The sequence below is a fragment of the Callionymus lyra genome, chromosome 2, assembly GCF_982586985.1.
Source record: "Callionymus lyra chromosome 2, fCalLyr1.hap1.1, whole genome shotgun sequence".
Classification (NCBI taxonomy): Eukaryota; Metazoa; Chordata; class Actinopteri; order Syngnathiformes; family Callionymidae; genus Callionymus; species Callionymus lyra.
Window position 1 is genome coordinate 35,502,942 of NC_141819.1, and position 19,684 is coordinate 35,522,625.

Genomic DNA, 19,684 nt, shown 5'->3' on the forward strand with positions numbered 1-19,684 from the left:
GTGTCGTCTTTTGGCGGCTACATCTTCTATGCCTACTTTCATTAATGTATGCAAATATTTATTTTTCAATTAATATTTAAATTTAGTTTTCGAGCGAAAAATAGTTTCAATGCCAATTTAACATACAACTAATTTAACAGATCCGACTCCACAGCTCCCTCGTGTGGTAACAAAAGATTTTGCATTCAATGGAGTGACGGAAAACACAACTTTGGGTTGAAACTATCGATTACAACTCAAAGTTTAATAGAGAACCTTTGATTAATTATTAAAAAATAATTATGTAAATGTTGCTTGTAGTTGAACTAGACACCGGGTGTAGTACCTTTTTATACCACATGGGCTCCTCGGTTCATTCGTATAGCAATGATCAAACGTTATGTGAAGTTCAGTCCAGAGACGCGATCATTTATTTGAGACTCACAGCGCGTACATGTGCAGACGTCATAACATGCAAGTGTCACAGAACCATGAGACCGGTCCAACACCAGTTCAGTACCACAGTGAGGATGACGTCATGACTAGAGTTGTCGCTACATATTCACGGCTGCGATGAGTGACGTCACAGCGGACTACAGTGAATTAATGACTCCCTGACAATAATCTCATTCACCAGTGTGACCAGCAGAGGGCGCTGCTGAGTAACAGAACCACTGAAACGTACAAGGCAGAAAGAACGAACACAACATCAACGCAAGGCAGGAGAACTCAACGGTACCACGGACAACACGTGAGGAAATCAGAGGGAAATAATTCATGCAGTACCAAGAATGACCTCCTGAACCGCCTGGTGACGTTAAAATCTCTCTTCAGAAAAATAAAAATCTAACACATTCAAACAAATATTAGCTTTAACGTCAATCATATATTATCCATGTAAAATACAGTCGAGTCAGCAAAAATACATCTATTAGCAGAAAATATTTCATTAGACTGAAGAATCCGTGACAGCAAACAAGACAGAAGTGTTTTTTAAAACTCTCTGTAACACTAGGTGGCGCTCTTATCGCATAAGGCACCGAACACTTGCTCACCATCCACTACATTGCATTTCTCAAATATATTCAGTCGTGCGTTCATCTCTGCTGAAAAATATACCCTTAAATCTTTTTTTTTTTACTTGCATAGTTTTCACGATATTGCAATTTCATATAAAGTGATAATTTGTGTTTGTTTGGACTCACTAGCCGGGCCGGGCCAAGCGCAGGTTTGGCCCGATACCGTGGATTCTGAGTGCAGTTATAAACGCTTTAATACTTTAGTTGCATATTAGCAGAGAGGTCCGGAATCTAACGAGAAGTGAACTACAGACGTCTGGATCCATGTTCTGAGTGGAGACAATCTGCTGTAAAGAGCCAGTAACATTCTCACAGTCTTCTGCGGAACAATCATCACGTGAAGCTGCTTCTCTGAGGAGAAACTTACAATCATGGACCATCAGCAGAGCCAGACCTGATCCCTACAGGAAGCATCGTTTAAATATATGGAAGGATATCAGAGCCATCTGGGTATGGAATGGTTGAATTTAATATTATAAATGTTGGATGTTTTAAATTGAAATGGTTTTTTTAAGCATTGAATTATTCATTTTCAACAATTGGATTAAATAACTAATAATAAATACTAAAAAACAATAAATATTAAAATTCAGAATTTGTTTTTATTTAATTAAATATTTTTTTGTATCAGAGTGTTTAATTTGTTTTTAATACAAATCATTGAATTCAATTTTAATATTTTCTAAATGTTTTTTTTAAAACACAAAGAGTTTGAATTTCTAATTCCAATAATGAAATCATCTTAATTCAACATTAATTCAAATACAGTCTTTTAAATTCAATATTAAAATGTTAATAGCGCCACCATGATTGGCTGAAAATTCGATCAAGTAGTTTTTTGGTACCGTTTGGTGGTCAAGTATTCAATTTTGATTAAATGTACCTTTCAATAATACAATTATTGAACTCAATTATTCAATAAAAAATGTCAATAAAGAAATTATTTAATAAAAAAAAAAATGTAACTAAAAAAGTTCCAACATTTGTTTTCTTTAAATCCAACCCTTCTTCTGATGGGACTGATGGGTTCATAGTTCGTCTGCCAGCACACGTCCAGTCTCACCCACAACTGTAACATAAAAACAGTTTGAACTTAATGGTTGATTAGCTAAGCTAGCAATGCTAGCTGTGTTGAGTTAAAATCTACTGTAACACTTGGTATAGTTTGAAGATCTAAGTTCTGTGGATCTTCAATTAAAGAACAAGCTTATATCTTTAAACACTTGGATGTCTGTAAGAAGGCGGTTACATTTATGCTATAAAAAAAGTCATCTTTGTCTCTGCAGCTGAGACGTGTCCTGGCAGACGACACACATTTCTCCACTAAACCAGGTGAGACGACAGGTGTGTGTTCTGATATCAGTCACTGACACCAGGGGGAGTCGGGACACAAACAGGCTCCGGCCTGAACACACATTCAAGAGTTGTAAATACACATTATTACTTTATGTCGTCTCGTCACTACGACTCTCAAGCACCTCGAGACATTTAGACCTGCTGGTTTCCTCCGTCCAGGTAAGGCGGCGAGTCGCGACTTCCTCTGAAGGTTTCTTTGTTTACTCAGTTTCAAGTTTCTTCTTCTGCTCCAGTGAAATGTTTCGGAACACGATCCCTTTGATGTCCTGACCACCACTGTCTCAGAGAGCAAGGGCTAGAAAAGCGTCGGCAGGTCGAGTACTGATGACATCATCGCCGGTGCCGGTGGTACCTGAAGTTGTTATCTCTGAGGGGGGTGTAGGGAGGGGGGGGGAGGAATGACTTCAGTGGGGGGGGTCCGGTCGGACCCCTAAGACTCGTCTTTGTTCCGGTTGTTACAGTGGACCTGCGAGAGCTGCAGAACCGAGCCGAGCCGGCAAAGGGACTCGATCTCCTGCAGCAGATCTTCATCCTGCAGCAGAGGCGTTTCCGAGGTTCTGTTCTGACCCAGGAAACTGTTGTTGCTCGACTCCTTCTCCCAGGGCACCTGCACAGAGGTCAGGCTGCTCGGGCTCGGACTCCTGTGCGCCTCCTGCTGGCCACCGCTGCCCTGCCTGAGGAGAGACTTCTCCTTATAGTTCCGCACCGTCTCCTTGGACAGAACCTTCCTCCTCAGGATGCTTGTGGACGCCGACGGGTTCTGCGCCGGCGGAGGGTCGTAGGTGGGCTGCGGTTCCGAGATGGTCCGAGATCTTGCGACGGGCTGAGAACGTTTGTAGACGAGGGACAGAGGTGCTGCTCGGGGAGACATCAGGGGGGAGCAGGAGTGTCGGTCCCCGGGCCTCCATGATGTACTCAACTGCTGCTCCATGGTGTCCAGGTCCAGGATGGGTTCGGAGAAATCGGGTTTCTTCGCGGCCTTCAGGCTGCTCTTGTTGGGTTGTCTGCGCGGCGACGGAGGCAGGTGCTTCCCGTGGACGGCGCTGTCGTCCTGACCCATGTTCCAGCCCGACGGGTCGACGCCGCAGACGCCGGTCTCACCCGACGGTTCGCTCTCACTGAACGGAGTCGGTTTCATCTGAGAAGACAACATGTTTGTGACTCTTTGACCTTCAGGTTCATCAGGACTTCAGGTGCGAGAAGAAAGTTGATTAAGTTTCAATAAAGTGTGTATTAAATAAAGTATTTTGGATTCATCATTTAAAATTAACATACATATTCACAGGGTTCATTCATTTTTTTGTTGCAATTAAAATTTCAGCCACTAGATGGCAGCAGTCATTACGGCTCTACAGCTAAGGAACAATAATAATCCTCAAAATTCCTGCGATGACTGAGGACGAGAGGATACAGTCACATCTTTTAAGGACTGTTCAGGAAACTGACGTAGCTCGACTCCTAATTTCTGGATCAAACATAACATTATGACCACCAGTGTATTCCAAAGAGGTCTGGGTCTCTATGGTGGAACAGGTTTGAGGCACTATGAAAAGTTCTGCTCTAGAGGAGGTCTTTAGGTCTCACCGGGGCCTTGTAGTCCAGGTCATCCAGAGACCTGAAGAAGTCCAGACTCTTGGCAGCGCTGAGCTTCCCTTGATCCATGGTGGTGTTGGTGGTGGCCAGAGAGTCCAGGATCTCCTCCAGCAGGTTCATCTGGCCCGGCTGGGAGGAGTCCATCTCCAGGTCCAGCGAGTAGGAATCGTCACTGTCCTCCATGTAAGACGGGACGTCGCCGCTGTCCTCAGAGGAGATTCTGCGGTTGAGAGGAGGCAGAAAAAGTTATTCTTCCTCGGGTGACACGCTGAATAATGACTGGATGCATGTTCTTGACTAGTCCACTTGGGGGCAGTATTGCCAAGAGTTACGAACGTCAAACCGGTGGTCAAAAGAAAAATCAACTATATTAACTACTACATATCATTTGTCAAACTACGTTGTAGTGAAGCACATTTAACATCTGGAAACACAATATATGTTTTATTTCTGATGTATATTAGCATAAATAAATAATAATCTGTATGAATATAAACAATAATATTTGTATAATCCCTAAAAGGGGTTTGGTTACAGCCTTAGAGCAATAACGTACATTTAAAAGAAGACGCTAATAAATAATATAGATTGCTACGCCTGCTAACGGTAGAGCTAGCTAACTGCTGTTTGGTGTTACAGCAGGCATGATGGGTAAACCTAGTGTTATAGTAGAACTTCATTATTATCACATTTTAACTTGATATTGTGATTAGCACCAATACCAGAGTACAGTTATACACTCGGATTCTAAGTCATTTTCGCCAATTGAAACAAGTTATTAAGTTGTATCAGTTTGTTATTATTGTTGATGTGTTGTTTTGTGGTAAAATTTGTGTTTTCTCGAGACATTTGCGCAGGTATCTGCTCTGAAGACGAGTCGTCAGTCACGTAGCTTCAGTTTAGCGTCATCTACGTCACTATGATGGCGGCTGTTAAGGGTGAAAAGTTTGCATCGATCCAGACTTAGTTTCTGGTCGTTTGAGTGCGCCAATTGAGTGCTCATAGTGCTCTACATTTTTGCAACCAGGTCAGTATGAACATACTTTTGCACTCAAAATATGTCATGTAAGTGCAGAAGTGCGCAATTCGGGACAGACCACATCAATGTTTCATTCATTCCCTAATACACTTTAATTTCATCACAAGCCTGGAGAGCTCAGATGTTGGAACCCAAAACTCTTGACCTTGAGGATGGGATTCAAACCCTGCACCCTGTATTGTCATTTTACAAGACTGATTCTTTTGCATTAGTCTTAAAGATACATTCATGAGAGGAATGGGCTGCTAAACAATGAGAGATAATACATCTCTACATCATACTTTTTGTTTAAATAATCTTTATGATTGACATTAGGGAATTTATTCTGAGGAATGTACTACCTTAGTATTTCTTTAGACTAGAGAGTGTTACACATAAAATATGTGACATTTTTACAGAACTATCATTTTGTTGAGGAGATATCATTATTTGTTGATAATGTTGTTGTTTGATGCATTAGATGAATGAATATATTGTTTATTAAACACAACCTTTTTCTTCAAGATGCCTTGATTAAGTGTCTTTTTTAAATTTTAAATATGCATTAAAGTGAGTTAGAAGTGCGTTCATGTCGTGTCCTCAGCTGGTCTGAGACACAGAGCAGGTCCACTCACTTGCTAGCGCTGTCCAGATCGTCATCGTCCAGCCGGAAGCCCAGTTCTCGGGCGCCCATGCTCATGGGAGACTTGTTGAAGTGTTGCTGTGGAGGAGAAGAAGAAACACTTTATAATGATGTTCAAATAATTCACAGACAAACTGTGCGTTGCAGAGAAACGGGACCCTCTGTAGGTCCACAGGGTCCGACCCAGACAAAATACTTGTTTTGTTTATCAGACTAAACCGGATCCGAGTCCCGGGACATCATTTAGGGAATCTTGTTGTTCGCATGAGGAAAACTTTGTATTTTTGGACAACAAGGACTCCATTAATAACGTGGTAACACAACAGTAAACAACTTTATTAACGGCGTCGTGGGGACGGTGAGCGTGGAAAAGGTGTCGGACACCGCGGCTTTAATAAGCCACCTGTGTACCGTGTTTAATGGCGGGTTAAAGAGGAGACGGAAGCTTTAGCGAGCGGGGCAGGAGTCTCCCCACGGGAGCGCCAACCTGCCCCCGGGCCACTTTATTAACACGCCTTCCACCCGACACACATGTTCCCCTCTTAGTGTGTTCCTGAAGCTCCGGCTTCATGACACGTCAGGAGCTGGAACTTCGATGAGTTGTCACTATTTTATTCAACCATGATTAAACTGTTGTTACACAACATTCTTGGTCAACCTTCATCATGACATCACGGTGTGTTGTTGTTACTGCTTTATATCCAGATGATAAACAGGACGATGGGAAGGTGTCCACGGGTCCAGCCTCCGGACCCGTGGACCAAGCCGGTCTTGATTATCCAAAGTCGCCAGCCAGACAGGCGGAATGTAACGTGTGGCTGGACCCGGGCCTCATTTAGGGCCAGTGTTCAGCCGGGGACGACAAACACCGTTACACACACACACTCTTGTAACACAAAGTGCCATTTTCTCCATAAAAGTCCGCGTGGAGACGTGTGCAGTAGCCTCGTAAGCCTCTCAGCCGTCGGGATAAACGAGAACATGTGTGGCGGCCATGTTGATTGGCCCGACCCGCTCACCTTCCGCGCCGGCTCCCAGCTATAATGAAAGAGGTTTGGGGGGCGGGGGGCTCGGGTCTGGGGTCTCTAAACAGCCTTTTAATGGATTCCTGTGTCACGGCTGTAAATCTGGGCCGGGTCACACGAGTCTGAGACCCGGTGGAGCGAAGATGCACCTGTGAGAGACCTGAGGATGAGCAGTCGGGAGGACACCCATGTCCCCCACTGTAGGTGTGCCACAGAAACAACATCAGTGTGTGTGTATGTACTTGAATGTGTGTGTATGTGTGCATGTTTGTACTTGCATCTGTACGTATGTATGTGTGTGTGCGTGTCTGTGTACTTGCATCTGTACGTATAATCGCATCTGTACGTAGGTGTGTGTGTGTGTGTGTGTGTGGGTGTGTGTGTGTGTGTGTGTTTTTACTTGCATGTGTATGTACATGCCTGTGTGTGTGTCTACTTGTATGTGAAAATATGTAAGTGTGTTTGTGTATATGAATGTTATGTGTATGTATTTATGCGTTTGTTTTTGTGTATGTATGAACAGTATGAATGTGTGTGGGGGTGTGTGTGCGTGCGTGTGTGTGTTTGTTTACTTGCATGTAAATGTACATGCATGTGTATGTTTGTGTGTGTGTCTACTTGTATGTGTACATATGTAAGTGTGTGTTTGTGTATATGAATGTTTATGTATGTATGCGTTTGTTTTTGTGTATGTATGTATGAACAGTATGTATGTGTGTGTGTGTGTGTTTGTGTGTGTACATGCATGTGTATGTGTGTGCATACCCGTTTCTGTAGGTGTGTTTGTGGGTTTCTGTATGTCTGTGTTCATGTGTGCGTGCGTGTGCATGCCTGTGTACATCCTTGTGAGTGTGTGTGTGGGTGTGTAGGTGTGTGTGTGTGTGTGTGTGTGTGTGTGCATGCATAGACCTGTGGGTATCCGTGCGTGTGTGTTTGCGTGCATAGGTGTGTGTGTGTGTGTGTGTGTGTGTGCAGAGGTGTTTATTAGAGTAAGGTGGCCCAAAACAAAACCAGTCATTGAACCAAAGCTCTTCTGATCTCTGCAGCCAATCATACGCGTCCAGACAGAGGATGTTTAGTGAACCATTAGCAAAAGTGACCCTGGATAAATGAAATGGAAAATATCAACAATGTGTTAAACTGAGATCAAATAAACATTCTGCTTTCAAAGACTAATATAGAGAGAACAAATCATGGTGTAGCTTCAATTAAATCAGACAATCCTGTATATTTACACTCGTCATTGGACCTATAATGTGATCCTGCATTTTCCTGATTACAAACCATTACATGTCACACTGGGATTCAAACCGATGACTCCTCATACCACTGCATTAGTCGAGACCAAGTCTGCGAACACATCAAAGAGGTGGACTGGTGAAAACAATCCTGCCTTTAGCAGGAGTGAGGAACCGCCTCAGTTTCTTAAAGGTAAAGGTCAGTCCGGCTCATGTGTGGAGATGCCTTTAATAGACTCTGAGTGAGGAGACCCTTCATCAAGTCACCAATAACTGCAGCAACATTGAGGAGGAGGAACCTTTCGACTGGAATGTCAGTTTGGATGTGACGTGATGATGTAAACCAGATGGTCATAATGTTATTTACATCTCTTCTCTAACTCACAAGCAGCCGCTCTCATCCACTTGCACGAGAGTGACGACACAACAAAAACAGTCTCTCCAGCAGCTCCAATGAAAGTTCCTCCTCTCCTCCCCGCATGTCGGCAGCTCACTAGTCTCCCTCCGTCACTGACAGATGTCATTTTCTCCGTCGCTCTACAACTCACATCGTTTCCTCTGCAGCCTGTCGCCAAAACTGAGACTCAGCAGGAGAAAAAACGCAGACGAAGAGACGCCAGTGGAGAAAGACCACCACAATTTGTTAATAAACTAAATATGTCTTATTTAACTATTATTTAACTTGTTCAATGAATTTATTTTACAGATACAAATGAAGGATTAGCTTTAATGGTGTGAACATTGATGCAGCTTCGCTGTTTTATAAATATTTGTTAAACATTCGAGGATCATTCAGTGACGTGTCAAGATAAATATTAAATAATTAAATATTTCAGGAAGTAACAAAAGTACATCAGCTGTAGAGTAAGTCACTTATAGTGTGTAGACACTTTATTAATTATAAACAGAAATTGTTATTTGGGGGTATTTAAGAGTAAAACTACAAACAAGAAGTACAATTTATATATATTAAAATCGTATATAATTGGAAATCAATTGTTAAATACATTTCTTTTAAGTGTATGGAAGAATATCAGTGCCGTTATAAATTTTGTTAAATTTGCTCGTTATTGTAATTAACATTTTTTCAAAATGGAAATTTCAAAATTAAATTCTTGTATTAATATAATTAATGGGATAAAAGACAGTTAGAAAGAAGGAGAATTTTTTTTCATTTAACTTGTTCTTAAGAAATTAAAAAATCATTAAAAAAAACAACAACCTGAAACACTAATGCTTTATTTTAATCTGAATTGAAGATTAGATCAAGCTTAAAAGTCCACTTAAAATGAAAGTAAGTTAACATTGGAAATTAAAAATAATTAAAAGATCAAATATGAAAAAAAGAGAACAAATGATTCATATATTCATTTTAATTACTATGAAATTGTGTGTTTGTTTTAATGAAAGAAAAAGTTGTTTAGGGGGGAAATTACATATCATTGTCAAATAAGAAATAAAACCAACCAAAACTTCCACAATTATTGTGGTTGAGAAAGAGGTCAAGTGTCAAAGGTCAAGGGTCAATGCGATTGACTGGGATCAGGCTTTGGACCGCTGCAGTTTCTGGAGTCACTGGGAGAGCTTCACGACGCGGCCCAGGTGGTCATAATGTTTTAAACATAAAGCGAGACACAGAAAGATTCCTGCGACGCGAGAATGGGGCGCACATGTTCGAAGAACTAAAGAGGGGGATTCTGGGTGGTGCAGACAGTTTCTCATCACAGTGGAGCTCACGGAGACCACCTCCCTCTGCGCCATAACTCACCTCGTCAAACTGTCCCGGGCTCAGAGTCTAGAATCCCCGACACAAGTCGGAGTCATACTCTCTGTGCGCCGGGACCGCCAGGAAAGAGTCTGACACGAGCTCGCAGGGGCCTGCACAAGTCATCAGCCTCGACACGAGACGATAAAACCTTGCGGTTACGAGAGGAAAATAGTCATCACCCTCTATTTAAACTGCAACATTTAGAGGGACAAACTTTTCCCCCGCAGTGTCCCGGCACCAGCAGTCGTGCGGAACAACTCTGTGGCCAAACGAGAGCCGACGCTTCAAGCCTTTTTTTTTTTAATGTTCACGTTATGGATTTCATACGAGCGACGCTGATCTCACAGCCTGGCACGTCAAGAGATGCTGTAAAATGCATGCAAACCTTGTGGGAGAGACAGAGCCAAGTATGTGACTGTCTCACTTAAAAGATGGAGAGAGAAGGGGGTGAAGAAGGAAGTTCAACTTAAAATGTTTCTCTAAAGGAACCAATGCATGAGCACTGAAGTGCAGTTCTCCATGATGACCAGCAGATGGCACTTTGGTTTCAGCGATAAAACTTGAAGACGCAAAAAAAAAAGCTCCATAAAACAAGACAACAATGAAGTTCTTTACTGAGACAGTTTAACAACACACCAGCATCACTACCTTGTTACCGTTTGTAACCACCAAATGAAGTTTTCTGGGAACCTGTTAGTCCAGCTGCAAGATTGGTTTGAGCAGTTCTTATTAATAACAACTTTGAACATGATTCATTATTAAAAACATACTTGGTGGAATTTTATTGCACCAATAGGACCAGGAAATTAAATTACAATTAAACTATTTTGTTATCTGGCAATTAAACAAAATATCAGAGCATTACATAAACACAACTCTACATTAAACAAAACCCTCAAATGCTATTGTGGAAATAAATTATATTTTTGGTCAATTTATATATTTTAATGTTAGAATTCACTAACGCTTGAGATTTTTTTAGTTCTTTTACAGAAGAGAGTTGTGAAAAAATTGTCAAAAATTGAAGTGTGGACCAGAATTATCAGCACAAATCAATACATATCTATTTCTATTTGTTCAGGATTTTCCTTGAATTTCTCGAACTCCTGTGTTGTTCTCAGTATTATCTTGATCTTTAAAGTATGTACTTTTTTGAGTATTGTTTTGATTGTTTAAGCGCTTTGTGACCCTGGTCTCGAAAAGCGCTATATAAATAAATATTACTTACTTACTTACTTACTTACATATCAACAGGAAATATTCTAAAATAAAATAGTATCACAAATGAAGACTAATTTATTTTGCATTTGTAGACTTTGTTAGTGTGTTTACAAATCGAATACACTAAATTAAATCTATTTTAAATCTGTTAAATAGATCATCATAAAGAATTTAAAATATCAGAAACTGTTGTTTAATCTAAATATCTTTTTATACATATTAATATTATAATTATTTCATTGACTACCCTTCATCAATATTTACTTGATAATCCTTCTTTGGATTCAAGCACCTCAATCATCCTCTCTTCTTCACCAGCGTTGGTGTTCGTATCGACAGTGGCAGCAGCACCTGAGGAGCCTGCGGCTCGCCCGTCCACTCGTCTGCTGCCTGTCACTGTCCATTACACTGCGCTGACCCCTCGACCTCTCAGCTACCTCTACATCTGTCGCCGACCTGAGGCCGGCGGTTACAACCCCTGTTGGTTCACAGCCGCTCGCACATCCACGAGGAGTCAAAGATTCAGAGGCTTCGCAAACAAAACACCAAATAAATGAAGTCAAAATCACACAGAACAGAACAGTTGTCGAACCAAACCCTGGTCTTCGACAAACGAAAAGATCACTCCTGCATTCTGAATCAACAAGTTCACCTACAAATCACACACATGGGCAGGTACGACCGGAGAGACTGTGTGTGTGTGTCCATGCCATGTGTGTGTGTTTTGGCTGATGAAATAGAAGCTGAGTTTCATGACTCTGCGATGAGTAATTAAAGGAGGATCAGCTCAAGGACACAGAGAGGGGTTTTCGTTTTAAGAGGAAAAACAGGATGAAAAAAACATCAGGTGTTTTGTTGTGTTCTTGTTGTGTGACGTTTAATCAAATATTGATGGTGAATATTTGAAGACTCATACGGCAGGTGAACTTCCTAAACATATTTAAAATAACACATACTTCTAGTTATAGCAAAGATATAAAACCCAATTAAAGTCATTATCTAACTTTTCATGTTTTTAACATTTTTACTTAATATTTACACCAGATAACCAAAAACTCACCGGTTTTAATTAGTGTTGCGTCCATTACATTGATGAGTGAAAATAAAGAAATAATAGTTAATACATGTTTTTAAAAAGAGGAATGAATTAGAGTTTTACCTTACCTTACCTTACCTTAGATTAAAAAAGTAAAAATATATTACTAAAAAGCTGAAAGAGAGATAAATAAGAAACATAAATCAAATATAACAAAGCCATCTTTGAAAAAGTGAGAAGAATAATGATCAATAGGTGAGTGTGAAGATTTATTCTTAGACTATTTACCGAAAATATTTCAAATGAATGTAATAAAAAGAAAGTATAATATTGGAGTTAATTCAAGTGTTAACATTATTAAAAAATAATCTCCTCATAACTATTACTCCAGTTGTTTTATTTCTGTACCTTTTTCTATCCAATATATTTGTCTTTTTAAAAATCAAACTCGACCACTAGTCAAAATCACGGCTGCTCTGTCAAAGCTGACACGATGTGTATTCTAGCACTAGTTAAAAATGAATCTGAAAGAAATGGATGGACAAATGGAAGCAAATGTTATTTGTGTCATGAGGTAAGAAAAGAGACTCTCTAATTAAAGAATAATTGTTTTATTTTCGACTTCATATTTTGGCTTCTTGCATAATTGAGTTTGAGACTTAAAAATAAATAAATAAATAAAATAAAGCCAGTTAAAGATAAAAATTAATTTTCAATGATTTTAAATGCTCTTGCAACTAGTAATGTCCCTCAACAAGTGGTCAGTACATCTCTGAAGTCCTTAATTGATTAAAGTAACGTGTGTATTTGTACGTGTAATAGTGTATTTTGTACTGTAGAATATTCTCAGGTGATAAAGGCCTGATTGTAAAGACATAAAGAGAAGACTGAACTCTGACCTCAACACCTGTACAATCAAGATCAAGATCTGCAGATGATAAATATCCCAGAATGCATCTCAGCCACACATGACGGAGGCTAGCATGCTCGGCAGCGAGCGCTGAGGCGCACACGTTCATTCATTGAGGTACAGAGGCAGGAGGGTGAAGGGAAGGAGCTGCTACAGTCGGTGTGTGTGGGCAGCTTCACAATCTAGGGCACACTTCCTCATTATACTTAACCCTTATTTAACCAGGTGAGTCCCACCGAGATCAATTTCTGCTGCGGGAACACCTGCTTCACACGTCGGCCAGCAGAACCAGCATTAAGATTTTATAGGAGACAAGCGAGGCAGCGGAGAAGGAAAAAAGGACCATCAGATGCTGCGAGGTGGTGATGAAAGCGACCGCTGATGGATATTGATCGGATTTTTTTTTTTCAATAAAGCTGGTTTAGAATAAACGTGTGAGTTCCATTCTCTGGGCTGCAGGAGTGCTGCAGACTGACAGGCACTGAAGAAGAAGTTTGTCTGCTCTCAGTGTTTGTTTGGCTTGACGGAACACAATTGTGGGGTTGTCAGGACTGCAGACAAGAAAACAAAAGCCCAGGAGGACTGCAGGAGGTTTAACTTGGGGTGGAGGCAAAATACTGATCTACCTGGGGAACGAGGGATAAGTAAGCGATGTGAGCGGACAAGACAGGCTGAATAGCAGCTGATGGATGATAATAAAAAGGCACTAAACCACAGCTCGGGGACTGAAAACCCTGAGTCCAGTCCTCCTTCACTGGTCCCCAGGGACCCGTTACTGCGGCAATGAGCAGGCCTTAATGGCACGGACACGGGTGTGAGCGTGTGTGTGTGTGTGTGTGTGTGTGTGTGTGTGTGGACATCAATTGAATGTTAACTGTTAATCTGGCCTGTCTTGTGTGTACAGAGGGGGGGTGTCCGAGGAAGGCTTTTCGGAAAAGCCCTAATTGCTGTTTCTCTCTTCTGAGGCCGTCACACCTTCCTCTGAGTCTCCGGCCTGGTCACACACACATGCACACACACACATGCACACACACACATGTACACACACACATGCGCACACACACACACATGTGGGCGACTAATTAGGGGCAGCACAACCCTCATAATCACATTCTCACATAGATAAAATGTCAGTGTTTTTACAAAGAAACACATGTGACTACATGAAAGATAGAAAAACACTCCTGAATGGTTTTATGAAGGTTGGAAAAAATGAATCTTATAAATGGCATCTTAGTATAAATATTTCATTTCAAAAAGCTTAAATCTTTACTTCAGAGTCATTAACAACTACTTCATGCTTTACCGAGCTGAGGTTATAAAGGCACTATTAAACTCTTGTCGTCGCAAACGTGTTAACTGACCGATCGCTCCAATACTAGTTATAGTTTTAATAACGATATTAGTAGCAGTTATAACAGTGTAGAGTTGAAGCAGAGGTAACAGGAAAACCTAACGTAGTACTAGTTACAGTACAGTGTTAGTTACAGTAGTAGTTAGACTAGTAGTTAGACTAGTAGTTCTATTAGTAGTAACATTTTATTGATTAACAAGAGCTACAGTTGTAGTTATGATAGTAATTACAAAATTATTTACACTAGTAGTTGAATTTTTTTTTTAAGTACTCACAATATTAATAATAATAGCAGTTCTTGTAGTAGTCATCAGCCGAGTAGTTAATGGAATAGTTTTAGAGAATATATTTTATGCTGGTCAAGATAGCAGTAGCAATAACAGTTTAAGTAATAGTATACACATTATTACAGTAGTACATTTTTTTCAGTAGAAATAGTAGTATCTACAGCCATAGTAAAAAAGTGGCTATAGCACCATTTTTGTTAATACTAGTTAATACTAGTTATAGATGTAGCTGTATAATAGTTACACAATTAGTTATATAGTAGTTTTGGTAGCATTTTAATAGCTAGAGGATAAGTAGTTATAATATTAGTTACAGTAGTAGTTTAATTGCAATGCTATAGAAGTTACTGTATTAGATTATAGTAGTGACAGTAGTTTTTTAATTGGAGTCATATCGTAGTTACAGTATTTGTTTTATAGTTGTTACAGTAGTATTTAATAGTAGTTATATAGTCATTACAGTATAAGTAATATAGTAGTTACGGTAGTATTTTAATAATTATATTGTAGTTTCAGTAATAGTTACATAGTAATTACAGTATTAGTTATATAGTAGTTACAGTAGCAATTTAATTGTACTTATAAAGTAGTTAAAGTGCATGTTTTGAAATAGTTACAGTAGTATTTTAATTGCATTTGTATAGTAGTTACAGTATTAGTTAAATAGTAGTTACAGTACAGTGGTATTTATACATGTGTATAAGAAGTCGTATCCTATATTTTGATCAATAGTAGTAGTGACAGTAATGTCTAATGTATGTCTTATGAGTTTAAAAAAACCCTGCATGTTAGAAAGTGTTTCAGTGAAATGATTAACTGGAAATTCAACAAGCTTTTGCTTACTCATGGAAAACTTTTGCTTCTCTTCAGCATTTTAGTTTGGACTAACAACTATCTGTGACTATACATTCTTCTTTGAAACATCTACAAAGAAGGAGGCCTTTTCACGTCTTTTCAACCGTTTGGATCCTTCAAGCGTGTCTACAAAACCACCAGCAGCTAAGTCGGTGCACATGGACCAACATCTCACTGCTGAAACTCTGTGATTCCATCGATGAATGTGTAGATTTTGCTCAACACGGAGCTGAGAAGATGAAAATAAATAAATAAAACTCCCCACTTATGATGCACAAGCAGATTCTTCAGAGGAAACGCTGACCAGCAGACGAGCGTCGACTGTCCGTGTTCACAGGAACACACTGAACGCACACTCGGGTGTGTTGAAAGAAAATGCTTATTGCTACGCTTGGCAGCTCATCAAAGACACGTGCCTCGGAGAACAGTCGTGCAGCAGATGAAACATGTATGGACGAGGACACGTGGGTAAAGGGAAGTGGACGCGGAATCATACCCGTCTCATCTTCTGCAGTCTCCTTGGAGACAGACTCTTGGTGCTGGTGGGAGAACCTGCGCAGACCATCACGCCGTCCTCTTCCTCCTCCTGAGTGACACAAGGGATAACAATGAGGCAACAAAACACACCACACTGGACACAAGTGTAAACGGTTAATGATTTTAAGAAAAGATTCAAATCGATGAGCAGGGTCCGTTTGCGATCAGGGGTCGAGTGGATGGAAAAAGGTCAAACTGCTGCAAATATTCCATATTAATGACTGAAGCAACACATGTCAATTAACGTCATGTTCGTGCTGCCAATCAGCTTCTTTGTTACAGATTTAACAAACCAGATGTAAAGATACGTTTGATTTACTGTCGCTATGAAGCAGATCGTGCTCGACTTTCCTCTGTAAACTCTGGTTTCCTCCCTCTGTCAAAAATATAAGGCAACACTATATAACATTTTGACATTATTTATCATTTTTTCATGCTTTTTTGGATAGATTTGTTTTAATTTGGACATTCCTGATTCACTCACTATTAGTAACAATGTTCTTAACTACTTTGTCTGGACAATGTGCCCAGAGAGTCTGTGAGGGTCTTATGATGTACTGAGAAGAACTTGTAAATTACGAGGAAGATAGAACCAGAAATGGATAAAACAAGAGCATTTTGTTAATAGATATACAGTATATATATATATTGTTATTGTAAATTTAAAAATTTGCAATTGCACTTTTGATGGAGATTAATTCTTGATTACACTTAAACCTAAGAATTGTTAAATCTTGTTGGTAACAGTGAAATATTAAGTATAAAATGACCAAAATAGTCAAAATTAACAGAACATTGTTTTGCCTTTCCCAGAACAAACGGGAATCTCTTGCATAAAAAATGTACAAAGAAGAGAAAAATAAATGTAAATCAAAGGAGACAGTTACACTTTTGATCAAATGTGTCAAACTGTGGTCAGGCGGACCAAATGTGGACCACCAGCTCATTTTATGAGGCCCTCAAGATGGTTGGCTTGAAATTAAATAAGAATAATGTTCATGTTGAAGCAGTGACATGTAAAGAAGTCAGTGTTTAAAAAAATTCAGATCATAGATTAACTATATCAATATTTCACAGACTTCCAGTTCATATTTGCTTGGAAAGTAAATACTGAAGGTTTTGTTTTTTTAGACTGAAATTTAGTTTTTAAACAAGGTTTTTTTATCTTCAGTTTTTGCACTACACCTGAAAACCTGGCTAACTGGACTTAGCGGTTAGCATAGCAGTTAGCATTTTGTGTTTCGAAGTTAACAACATTCGTATATTATTGTCAACCAGACGCTCAGATTAATTCACCGACGTTCTCTAAAATAGAAAACTACAGGTATAGATTCACATTCGCAGAGAAGTTGACAAACTAATTGCTTTATATATTTGGCAGATGGTGCTGGCTGAAGAAGAGTAATAAACACAAGCCTTTTCAGAATAAAGCTTCATTAATTCATTTCAGAGAGTCATATGGCCACAAATCAGACACAAATCCACTCTCGCCGCACATCAAAACGACTCGATAGGAATGGATAGAATTGAAGTTACGAGTCAAGTGGATTTAATCAGTTTGAAGCTCGCCAGCTCGACCAGGTGACGTATAAACTTGCTGTGAAAATACACCAGAAATAATAAAAAGTATTCTGAAACACAAAGTCCTGATGAGATACAACCAATTATATTTTTTAAATATTAATAACTAATGTTTCGGCTGGTAATTTAAAAAATACAGTGAAGGACATCTGGTAGTCTAATTATACACAGGGATATAAAAAAAAGTTACTTATGATAAATACACTTTAGACTATAAATAAGAGCAAAAATTTAGATTATGAAATTATTCATTATTAGACATTTCCTAGTCTTGTCACTGATGAAAAAGTTGATGGCCAAAAGGTATGTTTTTGAAAAATTAAAAGATGTCATGTTAATATGTAAGAAATACAAGATTGGGCTATTGGTGATGACCATCTGGTTCTGTGAATCTATTGAAGAATGTGTCACTCTATGGTCGAGATGGAGTGCTGTCCCACTCTGCTTATAGTTTTCATATCATCTTAAATGCTAAAAATAAAAGGTATTAAATAATGTAGATTAAGTCAAAGTAGGAAAATGACCCAATTTCCAAAAGGAGAGCTCCAGAGGGTTCATAAGGTTTATCTTTCCATCTAACAAACTAAATGCTTTCTAAATATTTCTTAAGTAAGTAAGTATGACGTTTTATTTGTAAATCAACTTTGTGACACTTTTATACCTCTTTTAAAAACTAATAATTATTGGTTCAATTCAAAGTTCTTTGTTTTAAACTACATATTTATTTTGTAATTTTTGATGCATATTTTATATAAATATTTATCATAAAAATAACATATAAAATGAAATAATATACAATTTTTCTTTCTCATCCACCACATCAATTCTCAACAGCCCTCTAAACAGTCCCAATGTAAGATTAAGAAATGTAACTGCCATTCCACGATTAAATAAATAAAACCACAATGTGGGTGTAGATGAGTGACTTGGCAGAGGTATGGCTTCTCTGAGTGTCTTCCTAGAAGCTTAGATCGGGAGAAAACCGGAAGAGGAAGATTATAATTCACTTCATTAATGTATTTTTGATGCCATCTTGATGAATTATCGAACCTTTAAAACATGTATGAAATGGTGTGTGTGTGTGTGTGTGTGTGTGTGTGTGTGTGTGTGTGTGTGTGTGTGTGTGTGTGTGTGTGTGTGTGTGTGTGTGTGTGTGTGTGTCATCAGTGCCCTCTGTGTGTTTGACACATCAAACCGCTGCAGTCTCATCAGACCCATCAGGGTTATGGAAACATACACCTCATTACATTAGCTTTGAGGAAATCACACGCTCGCTGCGGAGCTGTGCAGACAATGAAAGAGGAAGAGGGTTTGGGATGACATGACAGGCCATAGCCAGAGGGGCGTCGGTTAAAAATGAAGAGACACGAACAAAGATAAGTAGACTTCAGCAGCCATTACAAGCCCCCTGCATCACGAGCACACGCTCCTTGTAGAGCAGCCGTCCTGCCTGCTTCCATGAGGCGTGTGCGGAGCGACGGGACTTCAGTGCATGTGGGTCGTGCTGCTCACCTTTGCTTTCAGTCGGCCCTTAATGTCCCGGATGCCTCTCTTGGCGTGACTCTTGGCCTGAGAGAGAAGAACGTGGAAACACGGATGATTCATAAAAAACATGTTAACATTCTCGTCACGTGAAGAAATGCTTTGATCTCTGAAACAAACAGACGGAAGATTCTCAGAGACTAGCAAAGGTCTGGACGTCTGCAGTGGTCAGGGATCATTTATGTGCGCTGAGGTTTAAGGACGGGTTGAGCTACCGGTCCTAGACAGTGTCCGAGGCTTCGTCAACGGAAATTTATCGCTGCTGTATTGAGTGGTTGAATTAGTAATTTAAATGTTGAAACTTTTATTATATTTACAAAAAAAATGATTATAATAATAATTTGTAAATTGAACGTTTAAATAATTATGTTTTCTTTTAATTAATAATTGAATAAAAAACAAGATTTTCTAAATAAATAAATAATTCATACATATAGTTTTTACATTTTTATTGTGTGTGTCATTTTATTGTTATTGTGTGTTATTGTATATGTTCTAAATTCAATGTTTTAATTTGTAGCTTTTTGTATTCACTATTAAAAAGTGTAACCACATAGTAGCATCAAATAACAATATTTACTAGAGTAGAAATTAGTTTAAAAGTCTTTAAGAAAACCAAAAAAAGATACGTTTTGCAGCCACACTTGGACAATGTATTACTA

At 39.2% G+C, this 19,684-nt stretch overlaps 1 protein-coding gene across 2 annotated transcripts in view; it reads right to left on the reverse strand.

Moving 5' to 3' along the window:
* Window positions 1–377: 377 nt before the first annotated feature.
* Window positions 378–19,684, reverse strand: part of dennd1b (DENN/MADD domain containing 1B) — a 142,249-nt gene continuing 122,942 nt past the window's right edge. For both annotated transcript variants that reach the window (XM_087784870.1, XM_087784871.1), the window contains 5 exons: window positions 18,993–19,049; window positions 15,859–15,948; window positions 5,661–5,746; window positions 3,999–4,227; window positions 378–3,552 (listed from right to left, as the gene is read on the reverse strand). In XM_087784870.1, the coding sequence (XP_087640996.1) occupies window positions 2,845–3,552; window positions 3,999–4,227; window positions 5,661–5,746; window positions 15,859–15,948; window positions 18,993–19,049 (1,170 nt within the window). In that variant the 3' untranslated portion in view covers window positions 378–2,844. The remainder of the gene's footprint in view (window positions 3,553–3,998; window positions 4,228–5,660; window positions 5,747–15,858; window positions 15,949–18,992; window positions 19,050–19,684) is intronic.